Here is a 19,492-nt window from a genome sequence, read left to right as displayed (position 1 = left end):
CTTATAGGATTTTATTTTGAATTTTTTTTCCTTTTTTATTAAGTTAAATTTAAATTTGGATGAAACCCATCGAAATTTCAAACATCTACTTCTGTGCCATGTCGAAACCTCGGTTTTCCGTGGAATTTGATCAGTTTTCGTCGAAATTGGGAAGCCTGGTAACATAGTTGTGATTGTCCAATGCAACATGATGAAGAGGGGAATAAGCAAAGAAAGGAGGAGAAAAAAGTGGGGGCGTCGGATGAAGCGAAGGGTGAATGGATGGAAGGGAGGAGAGGAGTAGCCTAGGAGGACTAGGGAGGAGTATTAGCGTTGCGCCGCCCTTAACATATACTAGTTGTTTGTTTAGTTGGGGGCGGGGGAAGGGGAATCCAATCCCATCCATCCATCCATCCATAACCTCTCCTTGCTCCCACGGACGGACGGAAGGATCGATCACCAACTCCAACTCCAACTCCTCCTCCTCCTCCTCCTTCCGCCGCCGCCGCCGCCAGAGCATGGAACCCTCCGCCTCCGCGTCGGCTGATCCGCCCAGGAGGTCTCCATGGAGGCACCCCTCCAACGGGGGCAACCCCAACCCCAACGGAGACGCCGTCATCGACACAACCAGCTGGCCCGCGCTCTCCGAGGCCGCCAGGAACCCCCCCAAGCCTCCTCCTTGCATCGACTCTCCATCCGAGGTCTGTCAGATGAGATCCCTTTCTTCTTCTTCTTCTTCTTCTTACCATCGCATCGCATCGTCTCTGCTTATGGTGGATGGATGTATCGTGGTGATGATATACATACAGGGGCAGGGCAAGCAGTCGTCTCGCCACAAGCCGGCCAGGCGCGGGGGTGCCGGTGCCGACCACTCCCCCTCCCCACGGGATGACCGCGCCACCAGCTGGGACCATGGCCGCCACCACCACCACAACAACAGTGGTGGTAGGAGGGGCTCTTTTGGCGGCCGCAGGAGAGGAGGAGGAGGCGGGGGTTTCGACGCCTTGTACCGTGCCCCTATTGGCCCCTATGTGCGTGGTGCCACTGCGCCCCCGCCCCCGCCCCCGCCTCCCATGGCCGTTGCTCCTCCCCCCTTCCTTCCTCCGCCCTTACGACCTTTCGCGGCACCTCTCCTCTTTCATCACGGTAGGTTTTTTTTTCTCCTTCTCCTTTGTATCATTTTTCATCATCATCATCCTAATTAATCTTAATCTTCTTCTTCATTCATTCCCACCAGATATGGCATCGCCCGTCTCTCCTGTTTCCCCAATCTACTATGTTGGCCCTCCCCCTCCTCCAGAAGCTCTTAGGCCTTTGCCTCCTTTCCCCCCTACCATGCTTGCTCCACCTGCTTACCCTTACTACCACCCTCAACCTCAACCCGACCCCGAGCCCGAGCCTGATGCTGATCCTCAACAACATCGTGCCAACCTGCTCAAACAGATTGAGTTCTACTTCAGGTCATCTCTACTCTTCTCTCTTTATGCATCAACCATTTCTCTATAGTGTTGACAATGCTCATGTTTTTCCCTCCCTCCACAGCAAGGATAACTTATGCACAGATGTTTTCTTGAGGAGAAATATGGATGACCAGGGCTGGGTTAACATTGCTCTTATAGCTGGCTTCAACAAGGTCACCATACATATTCCTTTTCCTAATCTAACCATTATCCCTTCTCTCCCTTTTATTTATATGCCTATTTCCTATAATTGCCATGTTGCCAGTCATTCATTGTTTCGATTCCTCTATCCTAACTTTTTTCTCTTCTGTGCTCTTATTCTTCTTAACACAATCTCCTGGCACATTTTTTGGGGACACAATTTTAAACCGTTTCTAGGTACCCCGTTTCCCAATTAAATAACTTCAGAGTTTAGACTCATATCCTTGGATAGTCATCTGTTGCTTTTTTACTTCTTTACGTTCATTAAGTTCACCTTGGCTAAAATTAATTCATGCATTTGTCCTGCCAGTAGTAATAATGGCTTAATGATGGTCGCACCTTGAATATCGTGCTTTCCCCCCTTTTACATTGCATGTTTTGGATGTTTCTCTAGAAATTTACTATCTGCTTGTTACTATCTTCGTGAATCCTAGCTTTTATAAGGGCATGATCAAAGCCGATGATCGTAAGCTATGTCCTCCATCACGATCTCGAATGAAACTATCCATGGAATCGTGCGCCGTGTATTTTGTTCCTTAATATCTAATATAATGTTCCACTATGTAATATACAAGCCTACTTCCATTTCTGTAGCAGACGGGCACTTCGTTACAGGAGCCGCCTATAGATATTAATTAATTGGAGTGAAATATCCCCAGCTCAAACCCATGTTTTGGAAGTTGATTTGGCGGTTTTAGATGTGATCTGGATGGTTCAGAGTAGTCGGGTTTACTCTAGAAATGTGAATTTTCTTAGTCGGGTTTACATGGAGGCTCGACCTTTGGTGCTAACAAAATGTGCATGAGTTCTGCTCCTTTGGTGCTAACACAATGCGCATGAGTTCTGCTGAGCTGCTCAGGTTATATGAGATCACGTGAATTATTGGCTTGTCATGTTGCGGTGTTGCAATGATTTGCTGTTTAGCCCTTAAAAAGTGATTGTTTGTTTTGATGTTGACTTGGCTGTTCTCGTGGGGGCATAGATTTGTTTGATTCTAATAGAAACGGTTTTTTATGGTCATCTGTCCAGACATAACTTGCCATTCTGTTCTATATGGTATTGTTTACCCACCATTCATATGTATTGATTATATTTATATTCGATGCTTTGTCCTTGCTTTCTTCCCATTCATTCCTCTTGGTAGAGGAAGTCTCTGGCACTTCATGGGAATTGTGTAATGAATGCCAGTTAGTTTGAGCTAATTGGTTGTGATGGCATCAAAATCATCATGCGTCTTCTAGTTCCTGCATAGTAAGTGCACATCTCAGAGTCACGTGGCATGACTTAGTTGTTCTTTGTGTATGTTTTGGCCCTATGGGCTGTGGTTTGATTTAGTTGTCTTGCATCCCAAAAAACAATGCAAAAGTTGTGCCCTTTTGTATATATATTTTAGTTCCTTTCTTTACAATGTGAATCCTTTTTTAAATTCATGTACTCCCACCATCCTATATCCACTAATAGATGACTTGCATGAAGTTGATCAAAGTATATGTATATTTGATGTACACCATTATGCCGATGGATTTGTATTTTAAAATGATTTCATATGATTTTGGTTTTATACCGCCCTTTAAAGTATATTTTTTAAGTAGTCCATTATTAGATTATGATCGAAATCTAAACAAACACAAAAGTGGATGCAGGGAGTATCACTTTATTAGTGTGTGCTACTAGATTTAGGTGTTAAAAACTCTATGATTGATATCAAAGGCTAGTGTACACTATGGACAGTTCATACTTTATACCCAAGCTGTTAGGATTAAGTTCCTTATGAGCTGCCATGCCGTGCTTAAAGTCCCATTATATGTCAGCATAAAGAAATAAAAAAAATGTCAGCTTTCTGAACTGAAACGCCACTTAAGAACATAGAATAACACCTTGTTTTGCAAAGGAGAAAAAAGGTCAATTTGTGCCTTTTACCCTTAAAATTTAAGTTGCATACAAGCTAGCTTCCTTGGGATTTTAAAGCTATATCGTATTTCTTAGGAGCTATCTTTATATTTGAAAGCTATTCCTTTGTCGTGGTTAAACATTAAATATTTCTTATTTTGGTTAATATTAAAACAGACGATTTACAATCATTTTGGTCGATCAAACTTTAATTCATGTGTGTTCTGTTGGGGGTTTTTAAATAGTTTAGAACTTTTTTAAGTTAATATTTTTTCACAAATTATGTTCAAATCAAATTACTTGTGTTTAATTACTACTACCTCCGTTTCAGGTTATAAGACTTTCTAGCATTGCCCACATTTATATAGATGTTAATGAATCTAGGCACACATATATGTCTAGATTCATTAGCATATATATGAATGTGGGCAATGCTAGAAAGTCTTATAATATGAAACGGAGGAAGTATATATGATATATCTACTATGAAGTCCTAGCTCAACCAGCATTGCAGTTGGATGTGAGGTAGACTAAATGAAACACTTTTAATGCACTGGTTTGCATTTATCATATCATTACAAATGATGCTGTTAGCATGCTAGCATGTAGATGGAACCGATGGTTTGTGCACTCTTTCTTCATTGCTAAGAGGTGTGCAGTGTTTTTTTTCCCCATTTTTGCCTCCTTCGAATGCATTTTTCTCCATGCAAGGTATCATTGTGCACAAATACAGCATCATGTTAGTGTGTCACACATTCTGTAATATACTTGAAAATGAAAAAGAAAAGGTAGACTGGTGGACATAAACATGCAATTCATCACTTAGGTCATTTGGAAAACATAGCATTGCGGGCTGTTGGTTTCTCTTCTTTAGTTAATATACACTAGGTTCTTTGATGAATAGCAAAAAGATCACACAAGCTACAGTTGCCTGCTGCTTTACGTGGTCTATACAATCCCTTCCCCCATTGTTGCAACTGTACTGGTTCATAAATGTGTATCCACATAAACAATTGAGTTGTACACCTTGTATTATCACATCATATTAATTTGAATCTCCTGGTTCTAGTTTTTAAAACAATTTTTTAACATAGAAAAAAACATGAGAATGAAAAGATGAGACTAAAGACAAACTGAGTCAAAGGTTGAAAATCAACATCAATGGAAAAAAAAATCAACTAATGATATGCACTGAGTGATCACGGATCATAGTTCCCATAATGGACTCGCGGTCTGGAGCTACAGGCTACATGCTATTTCTATACACTTCGTGTTATATATTTGGACAATTTCTTGTTGTGTGGTTGAAGTATGCATAGTCCTCAACTCCTCATAAAGCAAGCTACTTGATGGAAGAAGCAGAATACTCATTGTGTTTCGAATTATTGTGCTTATGTACTTTATCTATTACACGTGAAAGCATACAGCTTAATCTGGAAATTACTATTATTCTTTTGATTTTACATGGTAATTGCATAGCTGCAGTGTGTTACTTACTGGACGCTTGCATGTAGTTGCTTGGCCCTACCTATTTCATTGATTGTTTTAATCCTGTTTTTCTTTTAACTTTGCTGGAAAGTTTTATTTTGCAGGTCCAGGAATCCACTGATGACCTGCAATACATAAAAGACACGATCCAGTCCTCATCTATACTGGAAATGCAGGTACTAATCTCATCTGACATCCAGTTTCTTTTATTCACAACAGGCTGTTGAATTGTCGTTTAGAAAATAAAAAGAGCATAAACATGGGACTGATGCTCCCTTTTCTAATGGCACAGTGCTAGCCTTTTGGGATATGCTTGAAACTGGAAACGTTCCCCCCTGCTTATTTAGGTCTTTGTGCCCCTTTGTCATGCAGGATGACAAAATTAGGAGGCAGAATGATTGGAACAAGTGGGTGATTCCTCGAGAGAGCAACACTGACGTGCTGCCAAGCCCTAACATCAACAATCTGACAGCACATCTTGGAAGCGTGGGTCTGCAGGAATCAGCAGCTAGCTCAAGTAGCATGGTGGATGAAAACCATCATGAGATTCTTACCAATGGACCAACTTCCGGTAACAACCAAGCACCAGTAGTTGAAGACGGTGCTGGTAAGCTCTAGCTATGATGGTACACATTGGCTCCAATCTGGCCCATGCTATGACTGCAAGGGTTTTGTCCGAGCGCGAGTGAAAAATGTTTTGCAATTTTTTGATGGCGGTATGCTTGCGGGGCGCACTGACTAGTGAGTTCGTTTCTGGGGGGGGGGGGGGGGGGGGGGGGGGGGGTTTCAGGTAAGGTTCTTTTTGTCTACCCTGTTATTGAGGTACCGTGAAGGTTTCAGCCTTTCAGGTGGTTGGTAAAAAAAAAAAAAGAAGTGCTGTAACTGAAACAAAAGACAGCAAACAGAAGGCATATGTAGAGGCATCAAAGAAGATGAGGGGGGTGGGGGGAGCCATTGGACATAATGAATGAAAGACGATGGTGCGCTAAGTTAAAAGGCACTCGAGTGCTTAATATTGCAACTGCTGAATGGCCTTTGGGCTTGCGTGACTATGGGCCTGAAGTGTGTTGTGAACCATGTCGGTTTTTTCCCCCTGTTTGGATGTAACCCTCCAATTTTTAAAGGAGGATCTGAACTTTCTCGCTCAGAGAGTCAGGAAGTTGACAATTCGACAAGGATCTTTTGCAACTCAACTCGTTGAAGTAGCGTTTGAATGTTACAAGTTTTGCTAGAACTATGCATGATGTTTCCTTGGGTGATTGTGAAAGCCAAGCCTATTGGGAATTTGTGATAAGATGGCGATCCCCCATATTGAAACGATTTTCTGTAGCTCAAATAATTTATTGCCTTTTGATGAGCTCTCTGCTTTGTACCGTCTGATGAGATTTTAGCCGTTGCTTGTTGTTAATGGTTTTATTACATCCAGTAGCAATGTGCTCCTGCGTAACGGGGTCGGCAGGCACACATTTACTACTGAGATACTGTATATGAGAAGTGTATCCATGGCGTCATTCATTGGCAAGAAGAAGCACCTGTAGACCCAAAAAGAAAAAAAAAAGGGACAAGTGCCTGACTGACCCTGCAGAGCGGCCTGTTTGAAGGTGCAGTGCAGGGGGAGGGGGGGCATGTGGATTGATGATGCAGCTGTCTCTTGATTTGGTCGATGGGGTCGTGCCTAATGTTAACGGCAAACAGGTGGCGCGCGCCGTGCGTTTAGTTTGCCTTTGATGATAGAGCATCCATCTCATGTGCAACAGTCATCGCCGCCTCGACAACCTGATGCTGATGGTGCTCCAGTAATGTAGTATAGTTATTAGTAGAAGAGATACTCCATCTCAATAAGCTTCAGTAATGTGTACAAGTAATAAATAGTAGGCTGCTGCAGGTACAGTAACCATATACTGGTGAGACCGGCCATAATAATGTCTTATCATCCACCCGTGCTTTTCAGCTACTAACCGCTCTCTCGCTAGCGTCCTTGTTGCCATAGTTGTAGCTAATTTTCCAATGGACGTCGGCTGCGTTCGTTCCTTCTTTTTTTGAAGGATACTGGAGTTTTAGTACAGCTTTAGGAGAGCGAGCAGCTGTACTTGTATACTGTAGATGAGTGAGAAATTGAAGCTTACTAGCACTAGCTAGGCTGGCTTTGGCAGACAGCAGGTACTGTTGAGCGTTTGGTGCCATTAATGATGGATGCATCCATCGAATATCTATTTCTGTGGAGTATCTCGATCAATAGGATCTGGCCGCTATAGCTACCATTCATCATTCTTCCTATCTATAGCGTATATTTATCGATCAATCTTTCTTCCTAGATAATGCATGCTGCCGGTCTTAATCCGCGTTCCTTCCGCTCGATCATAAATAATTTGACGTTTCAATAAGATTCTATCAATTTTCAATATCATTTGTAATAAGTTTATAAATTCTACTGTAGTATTATGATATTCCCTTTTTTCTTAAATACTCCATCCCTCCCAAAAATATAAGCTGTGTGTATTTCAAGATTCAACTATCGTAATATTTAACTAACAATTAGTCTAATTAAATCAACTTTTATTTGATGAAAATAATATTATAAGATTGACATTTGAATGTACATTTCCGATTGTTGTGATTCTATTGTTACAAACATAGTACTTAATTTAATTTATGACAAATTAAAAGTCGATCAAGACTAGATTTAAAGACCACGCCAAATTTAGTTAGTTACATTTTGGGTCCGAGGGAGTATAAACATTTGCATTTTGTTTAGTAAAGATTAAAGATAAGTGGGAAATATTCCATTCTGTCATCCCATTGCTGAATTCTTAATTTTGAATTGCTTAGATTATCTCATAAGCACCTGATTGGTTAAAAATGTTTTAGATTCATGTGTATTGGAATTAGTCAATCAGTGTCCCTGAAATTCTTATAATGTACTACATCCGTCCCAAAATATAAGAACTTAAAACTAGATGAGACATTTTCTAGTACAATATATGTGGACAAGGAATCTGTCTAGATACGTTGTACTATGAAACATCTCATCGAATTCTAAGTTTTTATATTTTGAGATGAAGGGAGTATATAATTGTTTTTTTTCCAACGGCTTACAAGAGAAATAGGGTCTTCCAAAACATGAGCTATATATATTGAAATTAATTTGAAATTATCTAAAAAAATATTGAAATTAATTTGATTATTACGCGTATATATATGATCTGAACGCCTACCGTGTTCTGATATGATCGATACGAGATGATAATCAACTGCTGCAGCCTGCAGGGTGGAGTACAAGTCGTTGTTGGACGCACAATATAATTTTTTTTAGAGAGACCGTGCAATATAATAATTAATTAAGCGCGTGGTAACGTCATGAAATGAATTAGAATTAGTTAATGCCCACAAAACCAGCTTGTTCGTACGTGGCTAGCTAGCTACATGCATGCTTGGCATTTTTAAATTCCATCCTAATTTCCCAGATGACCACTGGATGATCGGTTAGCCGGCCGATCAACCTACTAATTGAGCGTACCAGCGTATATACGTACCAAACACACGCACCCATGGCCAGTGCTAACTGGATTGATCTCGCTAGTACCTTAGCTAATGCTTCCTTCCTTTCATATTGTAAGACTTTCTAGCATTATCCACATTTATATATATTCATTAACATATATATATATATATATATATATATATATATATATATATATATAAATGTGAACAATGCTAGAAAGTCTTATAACCTGAAACGGAGGTATATATTGTACTCTTCACCCTAAAATATACTTCATCCATTCTAAAGTATGAAAGATTTTAAATGAATGGATCATATTTTTTTCAGATTCATAGTATCAGGATATATTTTATCCATCCAAAAAATTTCATATCTTAGAACGAGAGCAGTAGCTAACGAATACTAGAAATCTAAATAGGTGCTATGTTAAGATTTATACTAAGTATTAATAGCTATATTTTAAAAAGGGAAAAAGTACGAATTATCCCCCCTCCCCCGCGAACTATTGCGGTAGTACGATTTACCCCTTTAAACTACAATACCGGACATTTGACACCTCAAAGTCTTAAAACCGGATAAATTACCCCCCTAACTCGATTCGAACGGTTTTCAGCCTACGTGGCACACACGTGACGATACAATTAGAAAAAAACAAATAAAAACATGTGGGGCCCACCTGTCAGTCTTTTTTTTCTCTCCTTCTCTCCCCCCTCTCTCTAAGTGAGCAGATGCGGGCGGAGGCAGCTGGGGCGGCGGGCACGGGCACTGATGCCGCGGCTGGCAAGCGCGGAGGCGAGGCCGGCGGCGGCGGGGGTGGAGGCGGCTGCGGGCGGCGGGCGGGCACGGCGAGGGAGGGGAGGCCTATGCCGCTGCCGCCACACGGCCGCATCGTCTAGTCATTCAACCCACGTCGCCAGGGAGCTCTAGCCGCCGGAACTGTCGCTCAACCTCCTCGAGTTCCTCTCGAGCTGGTGGAGCGCGTCGGCCGTCGATCCCCGTGCGTGGGGCACACGATGTCGCCTCCGACGAGGGCAGAGTAGAACCGATCGAAGATGATGTTTTCTTTCCATTTGTTAAAGAAGACATCAAGAGAGTGTAATGTGTTAACCAAGAAAAGGAATTTGCGGCCATGAACTGAAGAGAAAACGAGTGATTTTTTTTTCTTCAATTTGTTCCTCGTGTAGCTCCTCGACGGCGAGGACGAACTAGTATTCCAGCCGACCAAGTTGAAGATCTCGGCGGGGTTGCTCGATCCCCTACCCCAGCTAGGACCTTGGCTTCCTGCTCTGCTTCTTGCTCCTCTGGCCAAATAGCTTGGACATAGACAAATGCTACACAGTCGTCGACATCACAAGCGGCATACTTGAACAATAGCAGAAGCCAGCGGCGCGGTGAACGACAGCGAGCGACGTCTCCACCGTCCGGCCGCGTCGGAGGCCGCGTGGACGGCGCGCTCTGCCTCCGCCTCCACCGTCGGTCGCTAGAGCTCGCCGCCTCCACAGTGACCACCTGAGCTCGCTCCGCCGCCGCCGGTGGCTTCCCGAGCTCGCTCCGCCTCTGCCTCCGCCTCCACCGCCGGCCACTCGAGCTCACTCCGCCTTGCCGCCTGCACGAACGAGGTCCACCTCCGTCGCTGGCCACCTGAGAGAGAGAACTCGGCGAGCGGCGGCAACTGCTGCGACGGCACTCGGCGAGCGGCTCTTCCCCCTCTCTTGGACGGGCAGTCGACGGGGCCGGAGGCTGCGGCGGGGCGGTGGGGCTGCCCCGCCTCCTCCGCCGCCGCCTCGCCTCGCCGCTGCCTCCTCCGCCGCGCTCGCTGCCTCCACCGTCGTCGGGAGAACAGAGAGAGTGTGTCTGTGAGAGATAGAATAGAGAGTGTGCGTATGACATGTGGGTCCCACATTTTTTTTATAAAATAGAATGTTGACTGGACTGCCACGTGTACGCCACGTAGATCAAAACCACCGCGGATTGGATCGAGGGGGGGGGGGTAATTCGTCCGGTTTGTATAATTGGAGGTGAAGAATGTCCGATTTTATGGTTTAGGGGGGTAATTCGGACGACCGTGATAGTTCGGGGGGGTAATTCGTACTTTTCCCTTTAAAAAGATATATAGAGTAGTGTATACGATGATGAAATTTTAAAGTTGTTATTTTAATCAATGTAAGATTATAACATATACTCCTAGCTACTTTTTTTAAAAAACAGACATTTTATTAAAAGATAACATTTAGGGGAAGAGTCCCTAGTACATCATCAAGTGATGAGAATTGAAGTACTGAACCATCCTTTTCGAAAGGAAGGCTAGCTTAACAAAGGAAACATAAATCCTAATGATACCAAGCAACAGTAAATGATGCGATCGACAGGGAGCTGCGGCAATGCCGCGACAATTACATCCAAAGACCTCTTCTGGTATGCACGTCGCTTGACAAACCGGTAATCCCCTTCGGCTGCTCCACGGAAATGGCACAATAAACTCTATCCATCTCAAAAATAAACCAACATAGAATTGAATGAGATATTTTATATTACAACGAATCTGAACAAGGTCTCATCTAGATTTATTGTACTAGAAAAATATCACATCTGATTCTAGATTAGTTTATTCTGAGATAAAGGGGTACTCCCTGTCTCCCTCTATCCTAAAATATAAATAATTTTGACGGGATGTGACACATCCTAATAATTTGAATCTGGATAAGCTATCTATCTAAATTCATGGGACGTATTATAATGTGCCACATCCGACTAAATATCTTTCATTTTGGGATAGAGAAAGTAGGAGTACTACCTCTATCCCAAAATAAGTTCATTTTCTATCCATCCCACACATATCAATACAAACACAAAAGACTAAAATACCACTACTTTATTAAATCACAATGCAACTATTTCTCACTTTATCTACTCCCAATATAATTATTTTCTACTTTCACAAACTTTGATATATCTTTGAAAATAAACTTACTTTGGGACAAATGCAATGAGGTAAAAATGAACTCAATATGCATGGGACGGAGAAAGTGCTCCCTCCGTCCCATAAAAAATGAATGGATGTGATACATTTTAGTACTATAAATCTAGATAAATATATGTTTAGATTCGTAGTATTATGATGTGTTATATTCAGTGCTATGTTGGTTTTTTTAGGATGTAGGGAGTAGCTAGCAGCAACACCACCGCTTTCATGCCATTTCTTTCAACGTAGTACTATAGTAAATATTCACGCGGGCAATGTAATCACTAATTAATCAGTGGCATTGAGTAGCTGCTACGTAGTACAAACAAGCAGGTATGCAGTTGACAAATGCATGATGTCCTGGAAATGAATTAATTAAGCACATGATCAAATTATACATGCTCACGTGGCTATGTCATTGCCCTGGGTGGGCATGCAGTAGGACGTCCCTTTCTAACTTATAATGAACTTGGCTGGCTGGCTAGCTAGCATGACCTATGCGCTAATTATCACTAGTAGCTATCCTTTTGTTCTTAAAAATAAAAGACCAATCCTTAAATCTGGATATATATGTGTTCAGATTCATAGTTAAAAATTCGTTTTTTTACAGAGTAGTAGTAGCTTACTCGCTAAAAAAAACCAATGCAATATAATGTGATATTTTCTAATACAATGAATCTAAATAATGATATATCCAGATTTGTTATAGTACTAGAAAATATATCATCATGTAATAGGTATAATTATTATGGAATTGAGGAAGTAGTTTTTTTTATATATAATTTACTTGTAACTTGAAAAATATATAGAAAATCCTGGCCGGGTCAGGCAGGAGCGAGCTGAGCTAGCTAGGTTGAAATTATTTATTGTTGGTAAATTAAGTAAAGTCGCCATCTTCATGCATATATAACTACGTACGGCATTCATGGTAACGACGTAGTAGTAATTAGTAGTAGTACATAAGATAGCTGGTAAGAGTACTTAAATAGATTGACACATGAAGATACATGATAGTACAGCAGTAGCGAATATGCGATGTTGGTGTATAAATATAGGGGGATTCAGAGTCCTTCCGGGCACAGCCACAGGCACCACGCGCACTCTATAGTACTCCATCCATCCATCTCTCCTGCAGCTGCAGTGCAGGCGAGGCTGCCTGCTAGCTCGATCGTTAAATACTCAGCTTGCGCTAGATTATAAATTCAACAAGAGAGAGGTAGCGATCGATCTATCTCATCAACAAGATCGAGCCAATTAATTAAGGGCGCATGACGATGAAGATGAAGCAGCAGATGATGAACAAGCTCGGCCTCCTTGTGGTGGCGGTGGCGGTGGCGATGGCGCCTGCAGGGAGCTTTGCGTCGTCGTCGGGGAGGGGGGCTCCGATGGTGCCGGCGGTGATCGTGTTCGGCGACTCGATCGTGGATCCAGGGAACAACAACAACCTAAAGACGCAGATAAAGGCGAACCATGCCCCCTACGGCATGGACTTCGCCAACAGTGAACCCACCGGCCGCTACTCCAACGGCCTCATTCCCACCGACTTCATCGGTACGGTATCATACTCTCTCTTCTTCTTCTCACTTCAACAATGCAACACTTCATTAAGAGCATGCATGCAGCAGCAGCAGAGCTGGTAGTGCGTGCACTGACATGAAAACAATACTATATAATAGCACAGACTCTCCGTACTCGACCGCCATAGTATACAGAACATCGAATTGATCCATGCATTGTTTACTGTACTTACAACTACCACGAATGCCATAACGAAAAGAAAATGGTTTACATGCATATGCATGTATGTTCTCTGCCGTTAGACATACCGTCATTTGACTTTTATTAATTTATTTATTTAAAAAATAGACACATATATTTATAGTGATGGGATAAATTAACTTCCCAACTAGCTCCCTTTAAAAAAGAACATGACAAAAGTTTCCAAAATCACATACTCCTAGATTCTTAGGATAAGATCCATTCACCTAAATTCACTTTTGAAAAGACCGTCGACAGTTACCAATTTCAAAAGTGTAACATAATTACACATTGTATTCATACCATGTTCTTCCTAGCTAGTATCAATGATCAAGAATTGGAACACATAGCTAGACAATATGCATTATGTTAGAAAAAGTGGTTTTTTTTTTTCTGAAGACCATATATATGATTACAGCAACGTTAAATTAACCAACATAATCAATGCACTGGTCCTTAAGACAAGAAACCTTTTGATGCCATTTATATTTGTGAGAACGAGTATAAAATTGTGTTCTTCTTTCTCCACCATACATGCATGCATGCAAATAATGTAGCCCGTATAGTATATATACCAGTATAGTAGTAGTGAGAAATTAATTAATGGAAATACTAGCTACAACTACGTACAATACCAAGTATAGGTGGAGATATATGCATGCATGCATGAGTAGGTGCGTGCAGGGCGGCGTTATTAGCTGGCCGCCGCGTGGTGTACATGCATGGTGATGGTGATGGTTAATTTGGACGACAGACGACATCGACATGCATGCATGGACAGGCCATCTCCGCCTCACCTCCGATCGATCAATCCGCCATCATCAATTTCATTCATCATTTAATACACTACAGTTGTATATCACGCGCCATTCTTTATTTTGCATCCATCTCTCATCCTTATTCCATGCAGGACTGTATATGTGCATGAGCTATCATTAATTAATTTAGTTGCCGGTACTGCAGTTGCTGACTTGCTGTACTACTTACGGTTCCCCATCGTTTGGCTTATTTCCTAATAAGCCAAAACGGCTTATTAGGAAATAAAAATAAATTTATGGGTAAAACTTTTATAAATGTGTTCTTTGTGACTTAAAAGCCAATGTTGAAAAAGAAACTACGTTGAAAATATCTCAAAATCAATCTCAAAATTAAGCTTGAAAATTCAAAATTTGGCTTTTTCTTTGGCTTATTAGGCCATCCGATGGGAGCCCTACTTTTTTGAAAAAAAGAACAAAAAAAACCTTGGTGTTAGAGTAGCATAGTAGTACTCCATATAGAGAAATGTGATTAATTTCTTATAGAAGAAACTTTTTGGTATTAGCTATATTGATTAATTTCTTATCGCGCATCTAGCATTCTAGCTAGAGAAAATGTGGGTGTATTCAAAGGTAGGTTTGAAATTTGTTGGTCTTTTGCTTGTATATATATGTAGCTCAATCATAGTATAAAAGTAGCCTGCGCCGCACGATAAGATGAGTGACAATTAATATATACTAGTACCTAACGACTTACTGAAAATTAAAAAGATTAATTAAGTGCGGCTTTCCAACTGCTGCCTGGTCCATGCATGACTGGAGTACTCAACTCTTTCATTTTAATAAATTCATGGCGGCTCAACGACCGGCCTCTTGTTGTTGATTGATGAAGTTGTTTGTACTAGTAGCTAGCTGGAGTAGATCGATTGATCTCTTTCTAGTTATTACTAGTGGAGAAGCTAGCTGTGCCTGTGTGTACGTAATTAAAATTATATAGTATTAAAGAAAGAATGAATATTAGTGGATCGAGTAACATGTATGCATGTATGAGTGCGCAGTCCAGGGGCTTAACGTGAAGCAGCTGATGCCTCCATACCTGGGCGTGGAGCTGAGCCCGGAGGATCTCAAGACGGGGGTGAGCTTCGCGTCAGGCGCGACGGGGTACGACCCGCTGACGCCGGTGATCGTGAGCGTGATAACCCTGGACCAGCAGATCGAATACTTCCACGAGTACAGGAAGCGGCTGGTGGGGGTTGTGGGGGAGGAGGAGACGGCGAGGATCATCGACGGCGCGCTCTTCGTGGTGTGCGCCGGCACCGACGACATCGCCAACACCTACTTCACCACGCCCTTCCGGAGCGTGGAGTACGACATCCCCTCCTACGTGGACCTGCTCGTCTCCGGGGCCGCCAAGCTGCTGGACCAGGTGGCGGCGCTCGGGGCACGCCGGATCGGCTTCGTGGGACTGCCCCCCATCGGCTGCGTCCCCTCCCAGAGGACGCTCGGCGGGGGCCCTCACCGCCGCTGCGAGGAGAAGCGCAACTACGCCGCCAAGCTGTTCAACTCCCGGATGGAGGAGGTGATCGCCGCCAAGACCAATCCGGCCACCACCAGGATGGTGTACGTCGACATCTACACCATCCTGCAGGAGCTGGTCGAGAACGGGGACAAGTACGGCTTCACGGAGACCACGCGCGGCTGCTGCGGCACCGGCACCATCGAGGTCACCGGACTCTGCGACGCCCGCTTCGTCGACATCTGCGACAACGTCTCCAACCACGTCTTCTTCGACAGCTACCACCCTACGCAGCGCGCCTACAAAATCATCGTCGACTACATCTTCGACAACTATCTCCAGTTCCTCCTCGCCTAGCCGCCCCGCCCGCCCGCCAATCTGCCATTCCTTCCTTCATAATTAATCTGCACCTACCTACCTACCACCACCGCTCCATCCATTTCTATATTATATATATTGATCAATCGACTCGACTGTACGTATTTTCGACAACAATTTTCCCCTTCTTTTTTCCCGCACAAATTAATTAAGCTGCTGATTATATTTCTCCATCGATCGGACAAGTGTTACTCTTGAGCGCCACCTCAACGCCATGCCACATGTAAAGAAAACCTGGTCAATCGCCACGTAGACACCACGTCAGCAAAACCGTCCTCCAAATTACTTAGGAAGTTAAATTGCACCGGTTTCAATAGTTCGGGGGTTGAGATATCCGGTTTTGCGATTTAGGGTTATGGATTAGATTATAGTCACCTTTTAAGAGAGTCAAAGTGAACTTATTCCTATAATTAACTTAGGCCAAAATGGGATTGTGACTAATGCATGCCAATTAGGCCGGCCCATACTAGTTAGTAGGATGTGAGACGGATCCATTTATATATATGTTAGTTGGGCCAGATCGATGTGTGTATGCCCATTCTTCTTAGGAATAAGTTCACTAGAGATCCCTTAACTTGTCAACAAATCCAATTTTCATCCTTCAACTGGAAAGCCAGAACAACTTACCCTCACCTGTCAAAACCGGTGCAATATAGGTCCCATGGCAGTTTGGACAGTAGTTACGACTGATGTGGCGCCTACGTGGCTAATTTGACTCGGTCTTTCTGATTAGGCATTGCCGTGGCATATGAAGCAAAATTTAACAATTTAAAAATTAGAACAAAATATGTTGGTCCACATGTGTCACACCCCAATCCGGCACCGCCATACAACGGCACCTGACAGAAGCGTGTCGTAGGAATAACGGCGTGAACCGCTTCCTACGAAACCGCGTTCTCAGTACCAATCCCAAGACATAGTGCTGGTACCCACGGTGACAAATATGAATCATTGCAAATCCTTAAAATAAATAGAGGACTTATTTACCTTACTTAGGTTGCAGCTTAGGACAGCCTGAGAATACAACCGACGACGCGGACGAGGAAACACCAACAGCAGCAGCAGCAGCAGAACCAACGAACTAACACCCAACACCACAGGCGACGGCTGGGAACCAGGACGAAACCCTAATCTTCGCTTCACTTCATCTTCTCTTCAAGACGGAGGAACTATTTATATATATATTTATATAGAGCAAGGGTGAGTACTTTCGTACTCAGCAAGCCATGGGAATTAAGTGTTTAATGCGGCTTCAAAGGAAAGGCTATTGTTTTTGCAATTGATTTTATTTAAACTCTTTTTTGAAACAACTAAGTGAGTGCTTCTCAAACGACACGGATGAGACAGTGTGTCTCGTCCGGTCGGAGTATGTGCAATGTATCAGTCTTTAAATTGATGCAAGGTTGGCACCCGGCCAACAGCTTTCAAACAGACACCCGGGCCTAGCTGATCCCATCAGCTGCAGATTTTCCCAACATCGATCCCATTCCACAACAGCAATTTCACAAAGCAGTAGTCAAACAAAACTACGCTAAGGAATCACCTTACATCCGCCCATGACCGTGGGCACGGCTGTTCGAACAGTTTAATAACCTCTGCAGAGGGGGTACACTTTACCCACACGACGTTACTAGCCTTGGTCACCTAGCCCGTGTGGATCAGACACGTCTGGTGACTTGGGGCTTTCACGACAAGGCATTTCGAAAGCCGACACAGGTTTACCATATGCCAACGAGAGGGGTCCCAGATCGACATCAGGTTAGGTCCCAGACCATACTGTGCCAGGAAGCCCGGGGGTTCTCCCCGGCACCACCCCGTTGAATCCACATGTCTCTTGGCATCATGGTTCCCCCGATTAGCTAATTACTCAGCCAGGGGTGTCCCATTCCACCCATGTGGTCACACTTACCTTATGTTCGGATGAAATTCCAAGGAAACGGTCCTTAAGTGCAAGAACGGGAAACCGTACTCCCAGTACGTCTCCCGGTCCGCAATTTTGGAAATTCATTTTAGTTCGCAAGCACCGACCCAGGTGTCGGGTTTTCCAAGTCTTTTGTAAAACCCCAAGTTTTACCCATCGTTAGATATTTTAAATTTGCAGGGAGGTGTTCTGATGCGCGTACCCGAGGGCCCATGCATCGAAGCACAACAGGTGACAAAGGAGGTTTAAGGGTTCAATAACTCAAGGAGGGTAATTGCAGCAATTAGGATTGGGGGCCGGCAGGCTATCTCGCAAGCCGCGGCCGAAGTACTTGTGTTAATCCTATTCATGCAATATTTGCGAAAAAGAAATACTTAGATTTAAATTATAGGTGCAAGATGATCAAAGGTGACTTGCCTTGCTCAAGGTCTTCACGAAGCTTCACGAATCTTCGAGAAAACCCGCGATCAACGAAAATCCGGTAACCACGACTATACGCAAACAATCAAAAACCTAAACAAGGACCAAAAGAGAAGTCCTATTTAGGCTAATTAATAGTGCCATTAAATAGATCTCAATTTTAGAGAAAAACTGGAAGTAGAACGGAGTCAATCGGACGAGCGGTTGAGGAGATATGAATTTTGGAAGTTTAATTGGAATTTCTGGAAGACGAGAAATGGTTTATGGAATTTATAGAAATAATATTTTCAAGAATATTATTAACAGTCACTGACGTGCGGGACCAAAGGAAATAGTTTATGGAAATTTTTGAATAAGGAATTGATTTATGGAACAAAGGAAAAAAGATTTATTAAATCCCTTGGAAAAGAAAATGGATGAGGGATGTGAATTAGACTTCCTCGGGCAGCATTGGTGCGGTCCAAGGGGATTTGCATGCGCGGCCGAGGCCGGCGCGCGGGAGGGTGGCGGCCCAAGAGGCGCGCGGGGAGAGAGAGGGGGGAGCCGGTGCACCGGATCCACCGCGTGGGATCCCGGGACAGGGCCCTCTTGGCGGCGGCCTGGTTCACGGTGGGGGGAGTGCGCGCGGGGTGCGGCGCTAGGGTTAGTGGGCTCGGCTCATGCCGCACGCACCGGATGGATAGGGGAGAGGCGGGCCCACGCGTCGGCGGCTGGCGCACCGTGGACCGCGCGCACCGGGATGGGGGAGGGAGGCCAACGGGTTGACTCGGCCTAGCCGACGTGGCGGCCGCGTCGGATGGTGAGAGGAGGAAGACGAAGGCCGGCCGGGATGAACGGCGGACGGCGGCGGCGTCCACCGGAGCAAGGTGCAACCTCAACGGAAAATAGAATCAAATCGGGGGAAGGGAAGGGACGAGAGGAAGCGAGCTGACGGCTCGGATTCACCGGAGGATGGCCGGAATCCTGCGGATTGCGGCGGCAGCAATCGAAGGCGAGCAAAGAGGGGAATCACGATGAGACGATGAGGGTTCGATTCAAAGGGGTGGGAGCATCTCCGGGGTTCAAGGAATCCGTTTCCGGTGCCGGATGGAACGGAGGAGCACCAAGGAGGGCCAGCGACGAGCGGCGGCCTCCGGGAGCGGACGGTAATGGCGGCTAGGCCATGCCGGGCGATGGCGGTGCTAGGAAATGGTTTGGGGAGGTCCTAGGGAGCTCAAGGACGGTGTATGCGAGGGTGGTCGACGAGCTGGGGCTCGACGACG

At 44.0% G+C, this 19,492-nt stretch overlaps 2 protein-coding genes across 2 annotated transcripts; both read left to right on the top strand.

The window, feature by feature from the left end:
* Positions 1–353: 353 nt before the first annotated feature.
* On the top strand, positions 354–5,785 carry LOC127766538 (la-related protein 1C-like). Its single transcript, XM_052291607.1, has 6 exons — positions 354–680; positions 789–1,125; positions 1,217–1,439; positions 1,522–1,612; positions 5,123–5,194; positions 5,391–5,785. Exons 1-6 carry the CDS (start codon positions 498–500, stop codon positions 5,634–5,636), a joined length of 1,152 nt encoding a protein of 383 aa, XP_052147567.1. The 5' UTR covers positions 354–497; the 3' UTR covers positions 5,637–5,785.
* Positions 5,786–12,539: 6,754 nt separating this feature from the next.
* LOC127766540 (GDSL esterase/lipase At1g20120-like) lies at positions 12,540–16,046 on the top strand. Its single transcript, XM_052291609.1, has 2 exons — positions 12,540–13,033; positions 15,054–16,046. Exons 1-2 carry the CDS (start codon positions 12,751–12,753, stop codon positions 15,866–15,868), a joined length of 1,098 nt encoding a protein of 365 aa, XP_052147569.1. The 5' UTR covers positions 12,540–12,750; the 3' UTR covers positions 15,869–16,046.
* The last annotated feature ends 3,446 nt before the right edge of the window (positions 16,047–19,492 follow it).

This window comes from Oryza glaberrima, chromosome 3 (assembly GCF_000147395.1).
Source record: "Oryza glaberrima chromosome 3, OglaRS2, whole genome shotgun sequence".
Lineage (NCBI taxonomy): Eukaryota > Viridiplantae > Streptophyta > Magnoliopsida > Poales > Poaceae > Oryza > Oryza glaberrima.
Note: the sequence above shows the minus strand (reverse complement) of the source record. Positions and strands in the feature narration are given on the sequence as shown.